The sequence below is a fragment of the Schistocerca serialis genome, chromosome 4, assembly GCF_023864345.2.
Source record: "Schistocerca serialis cubense isolate TAMUIC-IGC-003099 chromosome 4, iqSchSeri2.2, whole genome shotgun sequence".
In the NCBI taxonomy this organism is placed as follows: Eukaryota; Metazoa; Arthropoda; class Insecta; order Orthoptera; family Acrididae; genus Schistocerca; species Schistocerca serialis.
Window position 1 is genome coordinate 242,766,464 of NC_064641.1, and position 24,763 is coordinate 242,791,226.

General features: G+C 41.4%; 1 protein-coding gene across 1 annotated transcript in view; it reads left to right on the top strand.

Annotated features, from left to right (window-relative positions):
* The window catches only part of LOC126474381 (octopamine receptor Oamb-like), a 524,955-nt gene extending 514,952 nt beyond the window's left edge, over window positions 1–10,003 (top strand). Inside the window, exons 8-9 of the mRNA XM_050101849.1 lie at window positions 9,035–9,258; window positions 9,952–10,003. Of these exons, the coding sequence (XP_049957806.1) occupies window positions 9,035–9,258; window positions 9,952–10,003 (276 nt within the window). The remainder of the gene's footprint in view (window positions 1–9,034; window positions 9,259–9,951) is intronic.
* The last annotated feature ends 14,760 nt before the right edge of the window (window positions 10,004–24,763 follow it).

Consider the following 24,763-nt stretch of genomic DNA (forward strand, 5'->3'; position numbering starts at 1 on the left):
ATTCTGATACATAAACCGCAACATATCTCAAACTTAGCAGTGGTCTCCAACATTGAAAAATGTCAGTTTATTTTCTCGGTTTTGCTTGTTTTCTTTTATTCGTAAGTGCTTATATTTCACGGTCTTTTCTCACTTGCTATTCAGATCCTGTCACTCCGCCGACGATACTGCAATCTTCTTTGCCAGAGGTGAAATTAATTTTGGATCACAAGTAAATGTTGTCACTAATCCCGTCATAATATTAATCTTGATTCTATAGTATCAAGACTGATAGAATGTCTATTTCTAAATAACGCGAAAACGAACTGTCACGGATTGGCTAACGTGTTCATTTGTTCTGTTAAATTGTGTCAGTTCGCATATCCAGAGATTACCTGCTTTAGCAGGCAGAGTTGCCATCCCACTAAACGTGTGTCATGGACATTTAAGTAAAACCTTAAGTTACAAAACGATACAAGAATAGTTTCTGTGTGGCAGAAACAGCAAAAAGAGAAGCTATTTTATTTGCACCAAGTTATCGAAATTGCATGCTTTGGAGAGACCCTTTTTTAAACAAAACATATACAATAACAGTTGAATTAAATTCAAGTAACAACAATCAATTTACGAAGAGAGATGAAATATGTTTAAACCGTGGAAAGATGACATGCGTCCCTTGCTTATACTAACTGATTCGATGAGCTACGCAATAAGATTAATTCTCAGAAACACCATCAGAAACAAACAAATAAAAATGAGCAATATCGCAAACAACGAAGAAGACTGTGATAGAGATAACAAGAATAAAAATAAAGTAGAAAACGAAGCAAGTGAAAAAAGAAAAGCAATGGTGAAGGCAAATTCTCACCAAACGAAGGAAACTAAGAGTTCAGGCTCCGGTGTGATACACATTTTCCTTTTTCCATATATGTTCATTTAAAAAAACATCAAAATGGTTACAAGAGACTCCTGGAAGTGACGACTTTTCCTAGCATAAGAGGTTTGGTAACCGTATGTGCATCTAGACTCAAATCACTTTGTTCTACTCGAATGACTACCACGCAAGAGCTACTTGTTTTCCTGAAAACATTTTTTTAAAGTGACTATTGACTGCCTAATCACGTAAAGCACTATCATTTGTTCCAGTAGCATCACATCTATTTCCTTTCTACTTTGAGATTTCAGACGAGCTGATATATACTGTGAGTTTTTCACTTCCATGGTAACATGTGTTGTAGTGTAATGAAAATAAAGGACTAGTATATGAAAATTAATTTTTCTGTACACTGTAATTTGTGCAGTTTAAATGCTCCCAGGGTTCTAAATGGCTCTGAGCACTATGGGACTTAACATCTGAGGTCATCAGTCCCCTAGAACTTAGAACTAGTGAAACCTAACTAACCTAAGGACATCACACACATCCATGCCCGAGGCAGGATTCGAACCTGCGACCGTAGCAGTCGCGTGGTTCCGGGATGAGGCGCCTAGAACCGCATGGCCACCGCGGCCGGCCTCCCAGGGTTCTACGTGGTTCCATAGAATAAGCAGTGAAACTATGTTCATTTGCAATTCCTTATTTTTTATCTGTTTTTTATGACTGAGAATCGTTCTATGGCATTGATGGGTTCCTCTAGCCAAGAACAATCGTTTTGGCTTTCCATACATGCTGCGTTTGCTTCCTTTATAATGTGGCACACTTATTGTAAACAGGTCCTGCGAATTCTTCCTCTCCGCTGCCCCTAGTTACCAGTATCAAATGGCGGATATCGTTTTTCTAAGAATTGGTTATGAGGTTTTTTTTCCTTCATTTTGGTACAGTTTCGGAACGAAAGACACTTTCCATCAGTTCTTCCCTCGTTATTCAACAAGCTACTGCGGCAATTGTACGTAATCGTATTGCTCTTTGCTTTCAGTCATTTGAGAAACACGCTTGCACTTCAGAGAATTTTGTGAGGATACATCTGTGCCATAGGAATTCTTGTACTTACGAAGAAGAACACCGCAGTGAATGCACCAGTAACATAGATAGACACTTCAAATGAGAGTAGCTAGTGTGTTAGAAACACCCCTCATAATGTCCACTGGCTTAGCTGGGTGGTAACGTGCTCGCCTCTCATGCAAGTGGACCCGGGTTCGATTCTCGACCGGGTTGGAGATTTTCTCAGCTCCGGGACTGTGTGTTGTGTTGTCACCATCATTTCATCCTCCTCACCTGCGCGCAAGTCGACTAATGTGTCGTCGAATTAAATAAGACTTGGCGGCCGAACTTCCCCGAATAGGGGCCTCCCGGCCAATGTCGCTATTCGCTTATTTTATTCACCTCTCTTAATAAATATGTGAGTTTCAATAAGGCTCATGAGCTGATGTGGGCATCACAGGATGAGGTAATATGCAAGTATGTGGCGGACTTGTAGTGTAATGTGTGAGCGAGCAGGCATAGCTATGACGAATAACGTGATCGTATGAGAATGCCGGCTTTCTCGGCGAATCTCGATGATAAAATCTTCTCGGGTTGACAGCCGACTCAGTGTGTTGTTTTCCAGCAACGTTTCTTACTTGCCATCTTCAGGCCTGAAGGTTCACCGTTCACCGTTTTAACGTTGTAGCAATATGTGTCATGGAGCAGAGACAGTATACGATAATCTACATCTACATGTCTACTCTGCAATTAACACTTAAGTGCCTGACTGAGGGCTCATCGAACTACTTTCAAACTATTTCTCTACCGTACCACTCTCTGTCAGCGCACGGGAAAAACGGACAACTAAATTTTTCCGTGTGAACTCTGATTTATCTTATTGTATTACAAAAATCATTTCTCCCTATGTAAGTGAATGTCAACTAAATATTTTGCGCTTTCAGAGAAGAACGTTGGAGATTGAAATTTCATGAAAAGCTCTCACAGGAAGGAAAAGCGCCTTTGTTTTAAAAATTGACACCACAGTTTGCCTATCATATCCATGACAGTTTTTCTCTATTTCGTGATAATATAAAATAGGGTGCCCTTCTTCGAACTTTTTCGGTGTCATCAGCCTATCCAATATGGCAAGGATCCCATACTGCTGAGCAGGGGTAGCAGAACTGTTAAACCTAAGTATTATGACAATAAAACTCAGTCTTTGGTTTGCCTGCCTCACAATAATGTCTATGCGATAGTTCCAATTTAAGTTGTTCGTAATTATAATTCTAGGTGTTTAATTGAATTGACAACCTGTAGGCTTGTACGATTTATCATTTAACTGAAATTTAGCGGATTATTTTTAGTGCTCATGTGAATGATGTCACACTTTCCTGTATGTGGGATCAATTGCCATTTTTCGCAGCCTACTGTATGCTGTCTAAATCATTTCGCAATTGGGTTTCATCTTCTGATGATTTTATTAGACGATAAATGACACTATCGGCTGCAAACAAATTAAGATGACTGCTCAGAATATGTCCTACATCCTTTATAAAGATTAGGAACAGCGGAGGGCCTAGAATACTTCCTTGGGGAACAACAGGTATCACTTCTGTTTTATTCGATGACTTTTCGTCTATTACAACGCTGATGTGATTTCTGTTTTACTCGATGACTTTTCGTCTGTTAGTACGGACTATTATCTTTCCTACATGATATCACGAAGCCAGTTGCGCAACTGAGACGATACACCATACGCATAAAATTTGATTGGAAGCAGTTTAGGAAGAACGGTATCAAAAGCCTTGTAGAAATCTAAATTGTGGGATAAATTTAAGATGTCCTGTCGATAGCACTCATTACTTCATGAGAGCAAAGAACTAGTTGTGTTTTACAAGAAGGTTATTTTCTGCGACAGTAGATCGTTTTCCTCGAGGTAATTCATAACGTTCGAACACAGCATGTGTTTAAAAAAAGTGGTTCAAATGGCTCTGAGCACTATGGGACTTAACATCTGAGGTCATCAGTCCCCTAGAACTTAGAACTACTTAAACCTAACTAACCTAAGGACATCACACACATTCATGATCTGCGACCGTAGCAGTCGCGCGGTTGCAGACTGAAGCGCCTAGAACCGCTCGGCCACAGCGGCAGGCATATATTTCAAAATACTGCTGCAAATCAACGTCAGCGATATGGGTCTATAATTCATGCGATTGCTTCTACTCCTTTTCCTTCATTTGTGGTGTGACCTGTTAAACTTGTCATTGTTTAGGTACAGATCTTTCGCCGAGAGAGCGATTGTACATGATTATAACGTACAGAGCTGGTATATCAGGATACTCTGAAAGGAATCTAATTGGTATACAATCTGGACCAAAGAACTTTCATTTTTAGTTGATTTAAGACGCTTTTCTCTATCGACGATATCCGCTTCTAAGTTACTCATATTGGCAGCTGTTCTTGATTCTGAAGATTATACAGAATTTCATGTAGTGAGATAATTCAGTGTTTTATGTTACAGTAGTCGTATTCCGCGGACCATGGGGTACGGAAATAAATCCAAAATTTATATTTTATTTATGAGCAATAAATTAAACGACTTAACGTTTTAAATATGATTCTATCATAGTAACAGTATTAATGGTAAACTCTGCTACGTTACTTGCAAGACATTTAACATGTTCTGGAAGGTTATTAAATTACATTTGTGCCCATGTAGTGGACTCTTTTCAACACCAACGTTATCTTCTTGAAGTATTTGTAAAGCTTGGTTTCCATTCTGGTCATAAATTCACATACTGCGCTATTTTTTTGTAGAAGGCAAATACTGACGACTGGAAAGAAAACCATTCCGAATTTAAAGTGGGAAGCAACTATCAAAGCACTAAGTTCTTTGAAGCGGTATTTGCAGGATGTTCTGGATGTAACAGCAAATACAAATCTTGTGATACGGTTCTGTATTCTGAAAATATATCCCTGTAAGTTACAGAGGGGACAGTACGCGATGGTTGTACAAAAGTTGACCAATGTTAGTCGCTTCCGCTGGAGCCCAGATATGATTCAGTAACTCATTAGTCAATGGCATTATGATGAGTAACATTTACCTTCATTTTAACGTATCTTTATTAATAGCTGAATTAATAGCTGAGTTAAGCCGCTCCTTTAGTGTTGGAACATGGATTTATCAATTACACTTGCGAACATTTTCCTATCCCACAGATAGAGTATTTCTGTTTTTAGTGCTTGTGGCTTTCTATCAGAAATGCAGAGCAAAGTAACGGATACAAGTGGGGGGGCGGAGGGGGGGGGGGGGGGGAAGGAGGGGAGGAGTATCGCTTCGTCCAATCTCCCTCCTCCTCCTCCTCCTCCTCCTCCTCCTCTTCCTCCTCCTCCTCCTCCTCCTCCTCTCCCCTAAATAACAACATTTTACATACATTAATATCAAATTCCAAGCTCACTTTCGGAAAACACATTATCTACGTAAAATGGCAATAAATTGAATAATACATGAAATGTATTCACCGTTGCGAAAAGGAATAACCATCAGCTGCATAAGGGAAAGACGGAAACGGAAATTTGTGCCGGACTGGGAGTCGAACCCGGATCTCCTGGTTTGTGCGAGTGGTGGCCTTAACCGCTTTGACTGTCCTCGCACGACTCCCGGCCAAACCCAAACTTGCGTATGCCGGCGTTTTGCGACTCTACCTATAGTGGTACACACATAATGTAATTCCCGTACAGGGGAAGACATTTTTTATTGAAAGACGCTGCCTCGTATCGATGGATAAATACGGTAGTACAGTGTCAGAGTTGTTAAGAAGATCGACCCAATGTTTCTTCTTAACAACACAGGCACTGCAATTCGTAAATTCTGTAAAATTACAAGCTTTGTGCCGGTTGCTGTGGCCGAGCGGTTCTAGATGCTTCAGTCCGGAACCGCGCTGCTGCTACGGTCGCAGGTTCGAATCCTACCTTGGGCATGGATGTATGTGACGTCCTTAGATTAGTTAGGTTTAATTAGTTCTATGTCTAGGGAACTGGTGACTTCAGGTGTTAAGTCCCATAGTGCTTAGAGCCATTTGAACCATTTGCACAAGCTTTGTTTCACAGGACCTCTTCAGTAGTGTTCCTGAATGCTAGCCCACGCGGATGGTCTGCGGCATGACATGATGTAGCAATCATCCTAGCCAGGAAGAGGCTAACCACACCCGCTGCCAGTAATACATCTGACACGGTGCACCTGGCAAAAAACAAAGTTGAGGAAGGGCTACACAGCAGGAAAAAAGCACCACGAAGAAAAAAAGAACAGAAATACTAATTGTTCCTGAATTTAGGTTGAAACTACAGGCAGATATCGCATTTCCCCCCTCCAGTTTACATGTTCGTATAGCCATAGTGACTTGAATCCACAATATTAGAGATAAGTCAATTATTGTACCAATTATGGTGAGCGCACATTTCGATTTTATACAGTATAAATTAATTATGGAGTGGTGAAAGGGGAGGGGGGCAGACACTAACAAACTGTACACCCAACCCCTCCATAACTGAATTGTAGATCATGGCCAATTCAGAGGCTTGTAAAAATTTAATTTCTCTGTTTGCTGTTTCAAAATATTTCATTAGCTGCCTTTTTCAGTAAGAGGACCTGTACATCCTTTTATTACCATACTAGTATTTACAAAAAGCACTAAATATTTCATTACCTGATAAAAAATAATAGACTACCCAAAGTAGGACATTCCGGAACACTATATCTGATACGACGTCTATGACGTCAAGCAGACACAAAAATTATGAACCTACTGAGTCTACTGTCCATAGTATTTAAAATTTTCCACAGGAAATTTTGGTTAAAGCAGTAAAAAGCCTTAGCCAAATCAAAAAAGATTCCCAATGATAATAACTTTTGATTTATTGATTCCGTCATATTACTGTCTAGATAACAAGTCTGTTCAGTTGACAGACCTCCCTGTGACTCGAACTGATTGCCACTGTACTAGACCCTGTCGAAAAGATACTGGTCGACAATTCTTCATTAAATGTAGTTATGACTTCACTCGAACCTGTAGAATTTCCTATACAACTTTCACAATACATCAAACATTCCTCTGAAGAGCAAATGTATTACTAATTCATATATAGTGGCGTAGTAGCGTAGTTCCGATAGGTTGACTAGAAATAGCATAAAAAGAATGACAAATCATAAATTTTAACGATCTGTCCTTATTCATGCCACTAAAATCTGACCTAGAGCTCCTACAGTCTGATCAGGATTCAACATGGACACAGCCTTCTTAAAGTGATATGAGAGCGTTCAGCAGGATCGACGTCAATCGACATCAGGGACACTAAACCATTATGTCATTGGAGCTTCATCAAACCCTTCCTACAATGTTGGGAAATGTCGTAAGCAATCAATAACCTTTCTAGATGTCCAAGGCTGCAGTAAGGTACTAGTGGTGAACGTGTAGGGTAGTTAGAAACAGTCTAAAAGCATGTAAGAGTAGCTTGTGCTGAGAAATAACTCTCGAGAAAAAATTTTTATACGTTGCGCCGTTTCGGAGTTAATTATCCCGTCTCGCCGTTGCGCTCACAGGTTCAAGCGGCCTGCCAGATATAATTAGTGTCAGTTGCTGTGATAGCGATGATAGCACTGTAGGACATTTCAGCCTTTGGCTCGGGTTCGATCCTTACTAGCGTCTCATGTCCAGTTTGTGTATCGCTCACTTGTTCGGTTTTAGGACACCAAACGAAGGACACGTTTGGATATACCTTCTCTGGCACCCCGGTTGAATTTGCTCTCTCTACGGCCTGATTGGCTAACTTCAATACTAATTAACTCGGAAGCGACGTAACTTACCGAATTTTTTCTTAATAGTTTCTTCTCAGTACAGTGTACCCTATAACACCCTTACAAGCATTTTAGACTGTTTTGACCGCCCTTCGTATCCGTACTGGATCTGCAAAGAGGTTTTATAGGAACTTCGAAATAACCATGTTACATGCATCATTATTCCAGTTTAATCTTATGTAACTGTTCTCCTTATGGGGATACGACTGCTACCTAATACGCGAGTTGTTCTACTCGAAAGGAACAAAATAATGTCAGTGGCTACGATTGGTCGCTTGTTGTGGTTTTTGGCGAGAATTGACTAGAGAGTGAGCTGTAGAAGTGTGGTTCATTCATCCCCTGCTACAATGTTAATGGCCGACAGTGAATGCACACACCAGCCGGTTTTTCACTTTGGATGTTGTGGGTTTACCTGTGCGCTTGCGATTGTGCTACGTCTTTGAGAGTGAATAATCTCCTCATTCTCTTGATGCTGCCCACCGTCTGGCTTAGAAGCCTAGTCCCCCTGAAATGAGCACTTCGCAATACTACACCTGCCGACGCTTCACTCATCAGCTCCATCCACTCTGGATTTCTCCTCCGGTCTCGGGCTGTTCGTAACGAAGACTGTTCCATGATGTGAAAGACACGGTATGGAGCGAGGCTTTTCTTTATGATGTATCTCAAGTGCTGCAACACATAAAGATCCTTAAAGTAATCAACAACATACTAAATAACCGAATCACTGGTGTTACTTTGCGAAACAAGACACTTGAGTAATGGCCATTCACAAGAACTGGTTCTTGTCTGATTACTTTCCATCTGTGACGTCGCTAACGTCGTAAAGACACAACTGAGAGAGCCTGGATGCATTTATGACGCCGTACGTGAATATCAGTTTCTGAAGGAAATTATTTGCATCGAGATAAAAAAAACATCGAAATTAAATAATGAGAGTATACACGCCAGTCACAGTACATATGACCTTTTCGTATGCACATCAGTTACAGTTTTAATAGTCCATAAAAGTAAAGCAATTAAGCCATGTTAGGAAAGGACACAGAGCACTATTTGGTTGCTGACTTCGTATGCATAAAGTTAGCTTAGAATGAGCGACCGTTACAGGTTCTACCGTTAACGTTTCTGATACTTTTTGGGTCTAACATAAGCTTTCAATTACGCATTCTCTGTGAATGACATATATATACATATCGACAGATTTCCAAGATATTCCAAGTATTACCCCAAATTGGGGCCCACACGGAACGTAACCTAGTGTAGACTTTAGTCTATAAACGTGATATCGTCTGTCGTTGCAGGTGAAGCGGTTCCGCATGGAGACGAAGGCAGCGAAGACGCTGGGGATCATCGTGGGCGGCTTCATCGTGTGCTGGCTGCCGTTCTTCACGATGTACGTGGTGCGCGCCTTCTGCACCGACGCCGAGTGCATCCCGGCGCCGGTCTTCTCCGTGCTCTTCTGGCTCGGCTACTGCAACTCCGCCATCAACCCCTGCATATACGCGCTCTTCTCCAGAGACTTCAGGTGCGTGCGCCGTCAATGGAGCAATTCTCCGAAGGAGAAATCCATACATACCATCAAAAATGGTGTGTATGTTTTGCACGTTTCCTCCCAAACCACTAGAGCGATTTCAAGCAAACTTTGTACCTATTCACTTCAGTCCCGAAACCTATTTTCTTCAGTCCCGAACATAAACAAAGAATGGAAAAGATATTTCAGTCACTTTTTTGGTGGTGTTGATCTCAAAGTAGCACAGAAAGCTAATTTTGAAATTTTATTTTAAATAATGTTTGTATAATTGAATGTACACATATGTGTATATTGGTTCTTAACAGAGAAAAAAATGCCGATCTCGTAGTATTTTCATATTTTTATTTAAAATGAAAAATGTTCACATTACTTCTCCTTTTTATGTTCACATTACATTTTATGAACACATTACTTCTCATGTTTATGGAATTTAGCAAAACAATTGTTTTTTAATATGCACAGATAAACTTTGCACTTTTCACACATTATGCGACAACGTGACTTGCACCCTGGTAGCCGACACCTTGAGGCAGAAATACTCTCAATATATTCAGGACCCTGCCACATTTGTTTCTCTAGTTGGCTTTGGCACAATTCATCTTTGTTTTGTGTGGTTTGATGCCCCTCATCTTCATCAGAACTGCTGACATTCTCCTGTGTTACACTCGGAGAAATTTCTTTCGATAGTTCCAGTGAGTCTACAACTTTTGAAGACTTCATCAAGTGGTGGGCCAAGTGAATTCTGAAGTTAATGAAAGACATCCACTTTTGTTTTGGCATCCCTTCTCTTTGACAACACCTTTTCTACATAATCCATGAATTCATAGTGGCACACCAATACGTTCAGTTGGAGTTGGAAGTTCATCAACAGAATCCTCGTCTTCATCTGCCAAGGTACTCAAGTCGCTCGTCTCAAGTAGTTTCATAATTTCATCGTCTGTCAGAGCTGAGAAGTGAAAATTAAATAAAGTGAAGGTAACTGTTGAAGTAATTGATAAAGAAATGAAAGTGAACCTAATAACAAAATTAAAAATTTTAGAGCTTTTACTGAGACTAGTACCCAGGACCTATAGATTACATGTCCATCATGCTACCCGTAATACCCACAACCACTTTCCCCCTACTCTACCGCATTAGTAGCTAAACTTTAAGATTTTAATTTAGATTACGTTTTAAATTACGAGTTGGCAGTGAGATCAGTCTTAGCGTTAGTACCACTACATCCTGTGAGCTAAGACCTGATGTACACAAATGTGTACTTCAAATTCAACAGTCGATGTTTGTAAAACTACGAAATTATCTTTTTAACTGAATGCACACATCACTTCCTTGATGTCTTGTTTGGAGCAGGACATGCTCAAAACAGCAATTCAATTAAAAAAAAACTAATATTGAAACTAAATTTACCTTTCTCGCGTGTCACAGATGACGCTATCCTTAAGATCGGAAGTTTCAGGATGCGAGAAAACCAGCCAAAACTGACTTGCGCGCGACCTAGTTGCAAAAACAGAGACCGCATGATGTTCACAGTCGTGCACATCAGGTGTCAATTCGGTAAAACGACACTTGGCAGGATGGCACTACAAATACCTGATGTGCACATAGGTGTACGTCGGGACTGAAGAGCCTATAGTGCCAGGCAAGAATCGCTAAGGGGGGGGGGGGGGGGAGAGGAGGAGGTAAGAACCACCTGTATATCACAGATCAGGAGATACGACGTCATAAATAATGACATGCGTGGTAAACACCCGCCTCATACACGACGCTTTAAATGAGTTACTTCTGTGCTACTAACTGTATTCTGAGTAAACTTCTAAGGTAGTATCCACATACGTCGCTAAATGCACCTACAAAAGTGCGTTAAGATACCACACATAGTTCACAGGTACTTCATAAACAATGAGATGCGTGAAAAACTGCCACATCATGTATGACTTTTAAATTTATGGCCCCTTTGCTACCAACCCCATTCTCAATAAATATTGCAGATAGTATCCACATACGCCGCTGAATGTATCTAAAAAATTGTATTGACAGATTAGGAGATGTGTCATCAACACTGGAAAACATGGTAAAATGCCACATCATGCATGGAGTGTTAATACATTTACTCTTTACTAATAAAACACTACTACTGGCGACTCAGGTTAAGGAAATCCCTGACATCCTGTAGCGCTTTTGAGAGCTTTTAACTGCGAAGTGCAAACGGCTTTGGGTGGAAACGCCGTGAAGCAGCGTACAGTAACTGTCCAGGGTCATATTTCTTAATCTGGATGCTGTACTTCTACATTTGTACATTATTCGTATTTTTTTGTATTGCTGCTTCATAATTTCAAAGGTGTTTCAAGGAATAGATGAAAATGGACTTGTTTCGATACTTCACTATAAACATAGTTAATTTTTTTGTTTTTATTTCTAACAGGAAATTTGGCAAAACGAATACCCGGGCAATGCCGGGTTTGTCAGCTATTTATTGATAAGTGTTGACTTTACCTCGATCCTTAATTTCTCTGTCCTTACGCCATCATCCATTGAAAAATCAAATCCTTAATAATGTCAGATTAGGTTTGTTGATGAAGAACGAAACCGACGCTTCATCTTCATCTTCTCTTCAGGTATTAGGCAGGAATTTCTTGTTACGGTACCCATTACAGTCGGGGTCTTCCTCCGTCTCTCTTCTCCCAAGGCACTTATAATTTCTTGCCTTTAAGGGAAGTCTCTCACTCTCCATTCTTTGTAGATGTTCGTTCCATTTTCTTCTGTTATCTCGAATTTTATCATTCAGGCTAAAGATTTGCAGTTCTCCTCTAATATCTTGATATCTTAGCCTGTCTTCTCTTGTGCAACCTTTAGCACCTCTAAGGAATTTAATTTGTTGTGCCTGAATCCAGATTTCTTACTTCTTGGTAATCACCCAGGTCTCACTTCTATAGAGCGGTGTGGGATCTGCAACAGTTTTGTAGGATTTAATTTGACTGTTTTTCCTGGTTTTGTTTTTTAAGTTTCTGTTAATTGTTCCACATATCCGGCTGGATTTACTAAGCTTAATTTCAATAACTCTGCTGTAGCCATATGTCATTTCACGTCCGAGGTAATTGAAATGGTTTACTTGCCCTAAAATCTTCTGATCTGTCACTATTTTGGTTCTGATTGGTTCTTTCACCACGAAGCCCATTGCCTTAGTTCTTTCTTTTGAAATTTCCATGTTAAATTTTGGACTTATTTGTTTTAGCAAGTAGATTCCTTTCTGAAGGTCATCTTTATCTGCTAGGATCACTTCATCATCAGCATATAGCAAATTATTTAAAAGAATGTTTCTATCTAGGAAGATGCATTTCTGAAATTCTGAATTCCGTGTATGTGTTATTTCATTAATACAGATGTTGAACAAAGTTAGACAAATGCAGCAGCCTTGTCGTACCCTTTTCTTATTTGGTATCTGTTTAGTTATTCTATCGGTATTTGTGTCTTGATATAAACTTTTTATCGCATTTACTAGGTGCTTTGTATAGCCGCTATTCATAATTATTTCCCAAAGTTTCTGTCTTTTGACGTTGTCAAGAGCTTTTTTAAAGTCAATAAAAGCAATATGTGTTTCTTTATTATACTCTCTCCGTTTTTGTATTATTTGCTATCGAATAAAAACTGCATCTATTGCGGAGCGTCCTTTCCTAAAACCAATTAATTCCTCATGCAGTACTGCTTCTGCTATTTGTAAGTCTTGTATTTAAAATCTTAGCATACACCTTGTATGCTGAGTCCAGTAAACTTATTCGTCAGTAATTACAGCATAAATTTTTATCTCCCCTCTTTTAAAAATAGATATCACTATAGCTGTTTTCCAATCTTTGGGAATACTCTTCTTCTAACATTCGTTTAAGAGATGTAGCAGTCGTTGGTGTAGCACAATTGCTCCATATTTTAATAATTCAGCATTAATGCTGTCTATTCCTGTTGCTTTTCTGTTCTTAAGTGATGTTAGTGCAGATGTTTATTCGTCAGACTGTCTTTCATCTAATCCTTTCTCGTCTAGTTATTCAATTTCAGTTTCTTGTGCTGTATGATCATACCACAATTCTCTGTAATGATTTACCCACTGTTCTACTTCAGTACTATTTATTTGTATCTTCTCTCTTTCTGTTGTGTTTAAGGTTTTTAAAGCCTTGTATGCCATTTGTTGTCTTCCGTGGATATCATGTTCGATATTAAAAATAAACCTATTCCAGTGATCCTGATGTGCTTTCCTTGCTACGCATTCAGCTTTATTTCTTTTCTCCATATAGTATTGTTTGTTCTCAATAGTGGGGTTGCTTAAGTATTTTATGTATGCATCCTGTTTTTCTTTGACAGCTTTCATTATATCCTCATTCAAAATTTTTAGGCCTTTTCTTTTCCGTATTCTTCTCTTTTTACCGAGAGCTTCTCCTGCTACTCCGCATACAGTATTCTTCAGAGTTTGCCATTCTTCTTCTATATCGTCTTTAGTTTTTAAGTTTGCTAGTTCTTCATTAAATCTCCTTTGGTACAGGTGTCTGATACTGTCCTCTTCAAGCAAGTATACCTTATAAACGCTATGATCTTGTTGGTTTGTTATTTGTTTGGTTATTTTCTTCCATTTTGTAAAATGATCTGTTCTTGAGATTAGTAAGAAATGATCTGATCCTATTTCTTGTTTTCTATAAACTCTCGTATCCCTTACTTGGTCCGCTAGCTTATCATTTACTAAGATGTAGTCTATTATTGATCTAAGACCTCTGCTGGCCCACGTATACTTGTGTACATTCTTTTTCTTAAAAAGTGAGTTTGTGATTTTTAAATTGTTTTAAGTGGCAAAATCTCTTAGTAATTTTCCATTTTCATTACACATGGGTTCTCCAAACTGACTTATAACGTTTGTTACTGGGATATTTCCTATTCTGCATTGAAATCATCCATCATATTAATCTGACCAGTAGCACTGTATTTACTCAGAGTCTTCTGCAGTTCTTCGTATAAGCTTTCAGACTCGTCTTTTTTCCCTTCTTCAGATGCGTATACACTGATAAAGTTTGCGTTACCCCTTATCAGTTTCAACATGACTGTAAGTATTCTTTCACTTATGTATGTACAATCTTGAATGTTTTTTCCCATTTTTTATGCAGGATTAGTGCTACACCTTTGCTTCCTCTTTTATGTTGTTCAACACCACTACAGAACATAATGTAAACCCCTACATATTTATTTCCTCTTAAGTTCTTTTTAGTTTCTGTGAGTGCTACAGCATCGATATTCATGTCGCTTAGTATATTTACTAGTTCTACCTCCTTTTGGAAAATTCCTCTCGCATTCCAGATTGCTACTTTGATGTGTCCATTTATCCATTTTCGTTTGTGCTTTTCCATAGCCTTGTCATTTACCTTAGAGACCTTCTTGTTTGCAAGGATCCTTTGGGTAATGGAAGTAGTCTGTGTCTTCTGAGAGTTGGTTACCAGCCATCTGCTCAACTCCCTTCTAGGAAGACCAGGATTTTCTTTCTGGTTTATCTCCTTTAGCCGATATGTTCCGGTTATTTAAAGGCGCCGGAAATAAGTTCGCCTTTCATCTCCTCCCATCTTTGTAGCCTGTATCTGTTGTGTGTCATAAATTGTCTAGGGGTCTCGCGACTCGTGCCTTCTAGGATGTGGGAGTAGGGTTTGTTGGCAGAGCTGCATTGAAATCCTTAGGTCTGATTGATTTCCCAAATTTCAGTGGACCTTTCCCACAGTTTTGTTCCTGCAAACAGGAACTGGCAGCCTGAGCAGACTCTGGGGTCCTTTGCAAAGCTTTGATTGTTGGAAAATAGAAAAGAGAAATGAAATACACCCCCAGGCCTCGAAACCTAATACCATTGGGGACGAAAGAGTATGTTGGCCAAGGGAGGCCGATAGGAAAGAAAGGTTTCTTCTGTTTTCACAAGTAAGTGGAAGCAATGTCAGACACAGCTAAGGCCCCATGTGGTTGCCACCCACATAATCGCAAGACGGGAGCCCCCCTGGGGGGACTACTCTTTGTTTGTAATCTCACCAACTGACCTGTCTTGCATGGATGACCCTACCGGGAGTATAGCTCCTGCCAGTGTAAATCAGTGGATCACTGATACAAACCTCTCCACCAACGTTAAGGTGGTAGTCCTTGGGAAATACGCTATATCGGAAAATATCTATAAGTTGTTGTTACATCTTCAACTATCATTATTATTATTACTATCATTATTATTATTACAAGGGGCACTCAAGAGAAACTCAGCTCTCTGCTTGGAATGCACTTCTGTTACAGACGTCATTTTGAAAGCTACGTATAGCGCCGCTACCTGTAGGAACTTCATGAAACTATAGGGGTTGAAGGGAGACTATTGCACGATGTCCTATAACAAGTTCAACATATTCTAACCAAAATCGGGCGAGAAAGAAAACTGTAGAATTACTTATGCAACGCCCCTCGTATTATTATTGTTTTTCTTAGTATTATTAGTGACAGCTTTTTTTTACTCTTGATGGTATCTAGTTTCGAATACCTGTGTCCATTTTCAAACGACTCTTATCGTAAGAGGAAGGTGATGCTTACGACACGGATGGTTTGAAAATGGACACATAGGTGTCCGAAACTACACTACTGCCCATTAAAATTGCTACACCAGGAAGATGACGTGCTACAGACGCGAAATTCAACAGACAGGAAAAAGATGCTGTGATATGCAAATGGTTAGCTTTTCAGAGCATTCACACAAGGTTGGCGCCGGTGGCGACACCTACAACGTACTGACATGAGGAAAGTTTCCAAACGGTTTCTCATACACAAACAGCAGTTGACCGGCGTTTCCTGGTGAAACGTTGTTGTGATGCCTCGTGTAAGGTGGAGAAATGCGTACCATCACGTTTCCGACTTTGATAAAGGTAGGATTGAAGCCTCTAGCGATTGTGGGTTATCGTATTGCGACATTGCTGCTCGCATTGATCGAGATACAACGACTGATAACAGAATATGGAATCGGTGGGTTGAGGAGGGTAATACAGAACGCCGTGCTGGATCCCAACGGCCTCATATCACTAGCAGTCGAGATGACAGACATCTTATCCGCATGGCTGTAACGGATCGTGCAGCCACGTCTCGATCCCTGAGTCAACATATGGGGACGTTTGCAAGACAACAACCATCTGCACGAACAGTTCGACGACGTTTGCAGCAGCATGGACTATCAGCTCGGAGACCATGGCTGCGGTTACCCTTGACGCTGCATCACAGACAGGAGCGCCTGCGATGGTGTACTCAACGACAGGGTGCACGAATGGCAAAACGTCATTTTTTCGGATGAATCCAGGTTCTGTTCACAGCATCATGATGCTCGCATCCGTGTTTGGCGACATCGCGGTGAACGCCCATTGGAAGCGTATATTCGTCATCGCAATGCTGGCGTATCACCCGGCGTGATGGTCTGGGGTGCCATTCGTTACACGTCTCGAATACCTCTTTTTCGCATTGACGGCACTTTGAAACAGTGGACGTTACATTTCAGATGTGTTACGAACCGTGGCTCTACTCTTCATTCGATCCCTGCTTAACCCTACATTTCAGCAGGATAATGCACTACCGCATGTGCAGGTCCTGTACGGGCCTTTCTGGATACAGAAAATGTTCAACTGCTGCCCTGGGCAGCACATTCTCCAGATCTCTCACCAATTGATAACGTCTGGTCAACGGTGGCCGAGCAACTGGCTCGTCACAATATGCCAGTCACTACTCCTGATGAACTGTGGTATCGTGTTGAAGCTGAATAGGCAGCTGTACCTGTACACGCCATCCAAGGTCTGTTTGACTCAATGCGCAGGCGTATCAAGGCCGTTATTACGGCCAGAGGTGGTTGTTTTGTGTACTGATTTCTGAGGATTGAAAATGTAACCACATTCAGTTCTTGTATAATATATTTGTCCAATGAATACCCGTTTAACATCTGCATTTCTTCTTGGTGTAGCAATTTTAATTGCCAGTAGTGTAGGTATCATGACGAAATTTAAAAAAAAAAATTGCGAATCTACTGTTCACATGCAGCATGCTGTAAGTTCGTAGATGCTCAATTTACTTTGCTGCTGTTTTCTTATTGTAATTATTGTTGTTTCTTAGGTAAGTGTGATGAATAAAATACTGTATGTGTGAAACAATGGTGAGATGTAAGAGAGGACCTTAAGGCCGTAATGTGATCGGTTTAATTAAATAAATACATCGGAACTGATGTTGGCTAAAGTACCTGAGCACTGTGGGCGCTTGAAGCCGATCGTAAAGGAGTCGTTCCTCGACCATAGACAGTGAATTTAGAAGACAAATTGGTTGATAAGTTTTGGGTTCTGACAGATATTCATCCATGTTGTTTTTTTTTTTTTCAATATTATCTGTATTCACCACCTTCATGGCTGCGGGCAGTGTCCCAGCCGAAGGGGTCGGTAATGATGGAGGAGGAAGGGTGGGGAGAATTTCAGTTGTGGCGTCTGCTGGAGCAGGTGGTGCTTGTCCGACAGGTTCGCCTTCACGCGCATCCTCTGCCGCTGCGCCGGCGGCCGCGGCGGCTGGGGGCGGCGCGCTGCGAGCCCCGGCGGTGCGTGGGCGGCGCGGCGGGGCTCCGACGGCTCCACCATAGGTCTGCGGCGGTCCGGAGCGCGCATCGAGAGGCGACACAGGTGGGCCACTGGTTTGGTGTGTGTGCGTGTGTGTGTGTGTGTGTGGGCTGTACAGGCTGCTACGAGCAACACCAGCAGCCGAGGCGAGTGTACCGGGTGCAGGAGAGTGACTGAGAAATGGGGACACGAAGATTTGCGGACACCACCTTTGCCGGGCAATTTGGATACCCATCCCTAGGGACGAAGGTAGGCCTTCCTCGAGCTCACGGTGTCCGGAAATCTCCGCTTTCAAGTCACCGAGCCCTTGTCTTTCCTGACACGGCCAGTACATATGGGGCCTTCACTCTTTCAGTATTTATTAAAAATGCTGTACTGTCAGTCCTTCAATACACAAGGTGTTAGGCAATTCCCATTACAATCTTCTAGGTGTTGTGCAGGAGAGTGAGCGGATAGTACCGGGTGATCAAAAAGTCAGTATAAATTTGAAAACTGAATCAATCACGGAACAATGTAGATAGAGAGGTACAAATTGACACACATGCTTGGAATGACATGGCGTTTTATTAGAACAAAAAAAATACAAACGTTCAAAAAATGTCCGACAGATGGCGCTTCATCTGATAAGAATAGCAATAATCAGCGTAACATACTAAGACAAAGCAAAGGTGATGTTCTTTACAGGAAATGCTCAATATGTCCACCATCATTCGTCAACAATAGCGGTAGTTGAGGAATAATGTTGTGAACAGCACTGTAAAGCGTGTCCGAAGTTGTGGTGAGGCATTGGCATCGGATGCTGTCTTTCAGCATCCCTGGAGATGTCGGTCGATCACGATACACCTACGACTTCAGGTAACCCCAAAGCCAATAATCGCACGGACTGAGGTCTGGGGACCTGGGAGGCCAAGCATGACGAAAGTGGCAGCTGAGCACACGATCATCAGCAAACGACGCGCGCAGGAGATCTTTCACGCGTCTAGCAATATGGGGTGGAGCGCCCTCCTGCATAAACATCGTACGTTCCAGCAGGTGTTTATCAGCCAGGCTGGGGTGATGCGATTCTGTAACATACCTCTCACCCGTCACGGTAGCAGTTTTTCTGTCCTACGCCATCTGTCGGACATTTTGTGAACTCTGTTTCTTTTTTTTTTTTCTAATAAAACCCCATGTCATTCCAAGTATGTGTGTCAATTTTTAACCTATCTATCTACATTATTCCGTGGTTTATTAAGTTTTCAAATCTATATTGACTTTTGGATTACCCCGTATTTTGAATTGGAACCCATGTTCGGAAACGTACAGTTTCCTCGCTACAACCATTTGAAAACGTGTTGGTAACGCGACCACTTGTGCAAGCAATTAATTAGGCATGAACTAGTATATTATTCATTTTACAATTCCACTCACTTATAGCCAAAGAAAGGGGTGTTGCACTCGTTTACGGTTTGTCTTCAACGCGATGCAGTGCAGCCTCTTCCATTTCGGATGTGGGGCTTCTCCTTGGAGTACCGCAGTCACGTCTGCTGACGGTGAAGGTAACCTTTCTCGAAGCCGTTACGCATTTGTGGCGGAAAGGGTATGCGATGAAGTCGGATGTTATGGAGAAAGATATTGATAAAGACAACGAGCAGGTCTTTCACTATCGTGTAGCTCACCATTCAGAAGGATCTTGTCGGTGTATTTTGCAAACATGTACTCAACCATGTTGCTCAAGCACTCGAAGACACATAAATGAGGATCGAACCACGTCATAGACGTAGGATAGTTCCAACGTAAGCACCTCCCACCATGACTACCTTGCTGCATACCTACCTAGCAAATATATGTTCAAACGCTTGTAGCACGGAAACGGTGATTCCCGAGCACGGGTTCCTGGTCAAAATGTTATGTGCCCACTCCTCTCTACAAGTCCTAGAAATCTGTAGCAGGAATTTTCGAACACTCTGTATTCAAGGCACCATCGATAGTTATGTCTGTATTTTCATTTGGAAACACGATTTTAAGAAGTCAAGATGTCAACCGATTAAGCTTTTTCATTATTTTGTTAACACGCAGTTAATGTGCACACAGAATACCAAAGTAGTAAAATGTTCACTCCATAGTTTCTACCACGGATAAGGTTGGGTTCCAGAGACGGCGGCAGTATAAGAGTTCTGTACCAGCTACACAAAATTAGTCCATATAAAAGAACACTTACTTATTGTAACTAACACACAGGGTGATTTACCTACTCCTGTCGATTCCATTTTATGAAACCCGCACTGTTATATCTAGCCTTCAGAAACCAGGCACGAGATTTTCAAATTGCCTCACTCGCTAAGCGCAAACTACACTCCTGGAAATGGAAAAAAGAACACATTGACACCGGTGTGTCAGACCCACCATACTTGCTCCGGACACTGCGAGAGGGCTGTACAAGCAATGATCACACGCACGGCACAGCGGACACACCAGGAACCGCGGTGTTGGCCGTCGAATGGCGCTAGCTGCGCAGCATTTGTGCACCGCCGCCGTCAGTGTCAGCCAGTTTGCCGTGGCATACGGAGCTCCATCGCAGTATTTAACACTGGTAGCATGCCGCGACAGCGTGGACGTGAACCGTATGTGCAGTTGACGGACTTTGAGCGAGGGCGTATAGTGGGCATGCGGGAGGCCGGGTGTACGTACCGCCGAATTGCTCAACACGTGGGGCGTGAGGTCTCCACAGTACATCGATGTTGTCGCCAGTGGTCGGCGGAAGGTGCACGTGCCCGTCGACCTGGGACCGGACCGCAGCGACGCACGGATGCACACCAAGACCGTAGGATCCTACGCAGTACCGTAGGGGACCGCACCGCCACTTCCCAGCAAATTAGGGACACTGTTGCTCCTGGGGTATAGGCGAGGACCATTCGCAACCGTCTCCATGAAGCTGGGCTACGGTCCCGCACACCGTTAGGCCGTCTTCCGCTCACGCCCCAACATCGTGCAGCCCGCCTCCAGTGGTGTCGCGACAGGCGTGAATGGAGGGACGAATGGAGACGTGTCGTCTTCAGCGATGAGAGTCGCTTCTGCCTTGGTGCCAATGATGGTCGTATGCGTGTTTGGCGCCGTGCAGGTGAGCGCCACAATCAGGACTGCATACGACCGAGGCACACAGGGCCAACACCCGGCATCATGGTGTGGGGAGCGATCTCCTACACTGGCCGTACACCACTGGTGATCGTCGAGGGGACACTGAACTGTGCACGGTACATCCAAACCGTCATCGAACCCATCGTTCTACCATTCCTAGACCGGCAAGGGAACTTGCTGTTCCAACAGGACAATGCACGTCCGCATGTATCCCGTGCCACCCAACGTGCTCTAGAAGGTGTAAGTCAACTACCCTGGCCAGCAAGATCTCCGGATCTGTCCCCCATTGAGCATGTTTGGGACTTGATGAAGCGTCGTCTCACGCGGTCTGCACGTCCAGCACGAACGCTGGTCCAACTGAGGCGCCAGGTGGAAATGGCATGGCAAGCCGTTCCACAGGACTACATCCAGCATCTCTACGATCGTCTCCATGGGAGAATAGCAGCCTGCATTGCTGCGAAAGGTGGATATACACTGTACTAGTGCCGACATTGTGCATGCTCTGTTGCCTGTGTCTATGTGCCTGTGGTTCTGTCAGTGTGATCATGTGATTTATCTGACCCCAGGAATGTGTCAATAAAGTTTCCCCTTCCTGGGACAATGAATTCACGGTGTTCTTATTTCAATTTCCAGGAGTGTATTAGTCCTACGGAAAAAAAACGCACAGGATCTTACTGTAGGAAATGTAATGAAAGACTGGGATATGTTTTCACTAAAGGCCATAGTTTTATTGTTATTCAAGAAAAACGTACAGAAGTTACCTACAAACGCACCCCTATTCCCACACTCAGCTCCCACTGGTATGGATTTATAGTATGTTGTTCATGGCACTGCCCCCTACCACTGTAACATAATTTGTGATTGCGCGAATTATTTCCCACATTCGACCAATTTTTGTCTTCATTGACTTACCTTATTAAGCTACCGATGTAGTCGGGCACTTACAAATCTTGGAGGTTTAAAAGGTTTCACTTGCTCCAAGATTTTATTATTCAAAAGTAATTTAGATCTTACTAATTGCCTGCCATGAAATGTCATTGTACTTCCGTTTTATCTAACTAAAATGTTGGGTTGTAATTTGAGGCTATCTGCTGCATCTTATAGACTCCCATCTGAAGGTCATCTAAATTCTCTGTAATCAGAGTGACCTCGTTCAGTCATGATATTTCATAGGCTTTCTCTACTAACATTATCGAAAGCTTTCTCAAAATCCAAAAAAGCGAGATGGGTTTCCTTACTGAAATGTCATCTCTATTCTATAACTTGTCGCAGTCTAAAAACATCGTCTATAGTTGATCGCCATTTTCTAAAACCTGATTGTTCTTCAGATATTAACTTCTCCATGATACCTTTAAGTTTTGAAATCAGGATTTTGGCATATAATTTATAGGCTGAATCCAGGAGGCTGTAAAGGTACTACATTTATTTTATCGCATTTTTTAAAGAGAGATATTGCTTTGGCTCTAAGCCAATCTTTTGTTGTCTTCTTATTTCTCAAATATTGATTAAATTTGTGAAGAAGTCTGAAAAGCAGGCATAGCCCTCCATATTTGGGCAGTTCCATATTAATTTCATCTAAACCAGTGGCTTCCCTATTTTTGTAGCTTTTGGAGCTCAGTGTTCCCTCATATCAGTATTGTCCAGACCTTTTGGTCATTTAGTTCAGGTAATGTCCATCATACCACAATTTCTCTACTATATTATTAACTCGTATACGATCATTTTCTTGTCTGATGAGTAATTTCATCACTTTATGAACGGCAGTTTGTCTGCCATGCAGATATTGCTAATAATAGTCCCCATGATTCTACGTGCCATTTTCGAGTTATATACCTCGCATTATTTCTCTTCTCTTTATATTCATTACATTTCTCATTAGTGGGATTTTTTAAGTAGATCTTGAAAGCTTATTGTTTTTCATTAATTGCTTTTTCTATCTCTGGCGTCCAAACCGTTACTCCTCTACGTTTCCTGCATTTTCTTTTCTTCTCCAGAAACTCTTACCTATCTTAAACATGGCTGTTTTTAAGTTTTTGCATTCTTCTTCCAAGTCTCCTTTGTCATCCGCCTTTGCAGAGATCTCTTATGCTACAGTCCTCTAAAGGATGAACTTTAAGAAATTGTTCTTCGTTTTGATCCTTAATTGTTTTCTTCGGTTTTCTCCGTTTTGCATAGATATGAATTATAGACACGAATTAGAGGTTGGTTATCTCATCCAATATCCACTCCTCGATAAACTCAATCCATCATTTATTATTATATAATCTATAACAGATCAATATCCTCTTGCTGACCACGGAAATTTGTGTATGTTTCCTTTTCTAAAGAAATTATTGATAATTTTTAAATTAATAATGGTATTTGCCATTTTCATTAACAAATTTTCTCCAAATGCACCTACTATTTTTGGAGTTGGTATATTTCCGTTTCTAGCATTATGGTCTTCCATAAATTAAGTCTGATCTTTATTGTATCTGTTTAATATCACTTTAACTCTTTGGAAAACTCTTCGATTCATCAAGTTTTCCTTCTTCTAGCGCATTAGTTGCAGATTTCCGAACTTAATTAACCCATTTTCTCTTAAGTACGCTTTTGAGTTCCTGAATGGGGCACTGGCCCATTGCAGTTAAGACTTGTGATGGGATTGCTATTTCTGGGCTTTACCATCCACAGCTCGTAATGCACATAAGTGTGTATGGGATGAGGCTACTTTTATAACTTTTTCTTGAATGAGTCGAAAACTGGCCTCAAGTAAAACGTATCCCAAAACAAAATGAAAAATGTCAGTTCATTATGTCTCTGGCATTAATAGTTTGCGCCTAGCGAGCGAGAGAATATGAAAACCTCGTTCGTGATTTTTGAAACTCCCATATTGGAGGTTGCATAAAACTACATTGGTGGGGGTAGTTCAGTCACGCTGTATACCTTAACCTACTGTTTTAACGTATTTAATCTGTACAGACGCACCACTGGGTCCATAACTCGTAATCATTTCTAGTAGTAAATAATCATTTCTAGTAGTAAACACATGACACCCCTTTCGCCCGCTAGTTCTCCAAGTTGAATGATATCGTCATTGCATCTAATTGGCGACCAGTAGGGTGTGTCAATGAAGCCTGGCCACCGTGGAAGGTCTCTTTGGACAACCACTAAGCTCACGCTGCTGCTGACCTCACCTTAATGTATGCTACGCCGGACACTGCTGCCATGGAGGGGAGGCCTACGCGGCGGGGTAATGGTGTGGGTCACAACATAACATATACCGCGGCCTAAGAAAAATTATTAAAGACGTTATGGGAAGCTATAGAGAAAGAAAATGTGTTGATTAGAGAGGAAATTACAGTTGGAGAAGGTTGGGAGTAACTAAAATTTCTAATGAGAAGAACGTCATTTGATGATGCTCACTGTTTTAATATCATCAATCACGTCATGAAAACCTGAAATACAGTTATATCTCCGATGTAGTAATGTATTTAGTTAATGGAAAAAATGTAAAGACGCTTTTTTTGTTTTGTGCTTGTTGTTTCGTATGGCATGAAGATCCATTGAACAAAAATAAATGAATGCAGGCAAAATTCTTGAATGAATAGGGATTTTGAATTTGATCAGTGCCTAAATAAGCATTCTTACAGTGAGGTGTCTACATTCCATCAAAATTTGTGATAATTTAGTGACACTGATTGACTATATAAATACGACATACTGTTCTAAATGGAAGCAGTATTCCACAACTGCAATGTGGAATATTCTGTTACCTA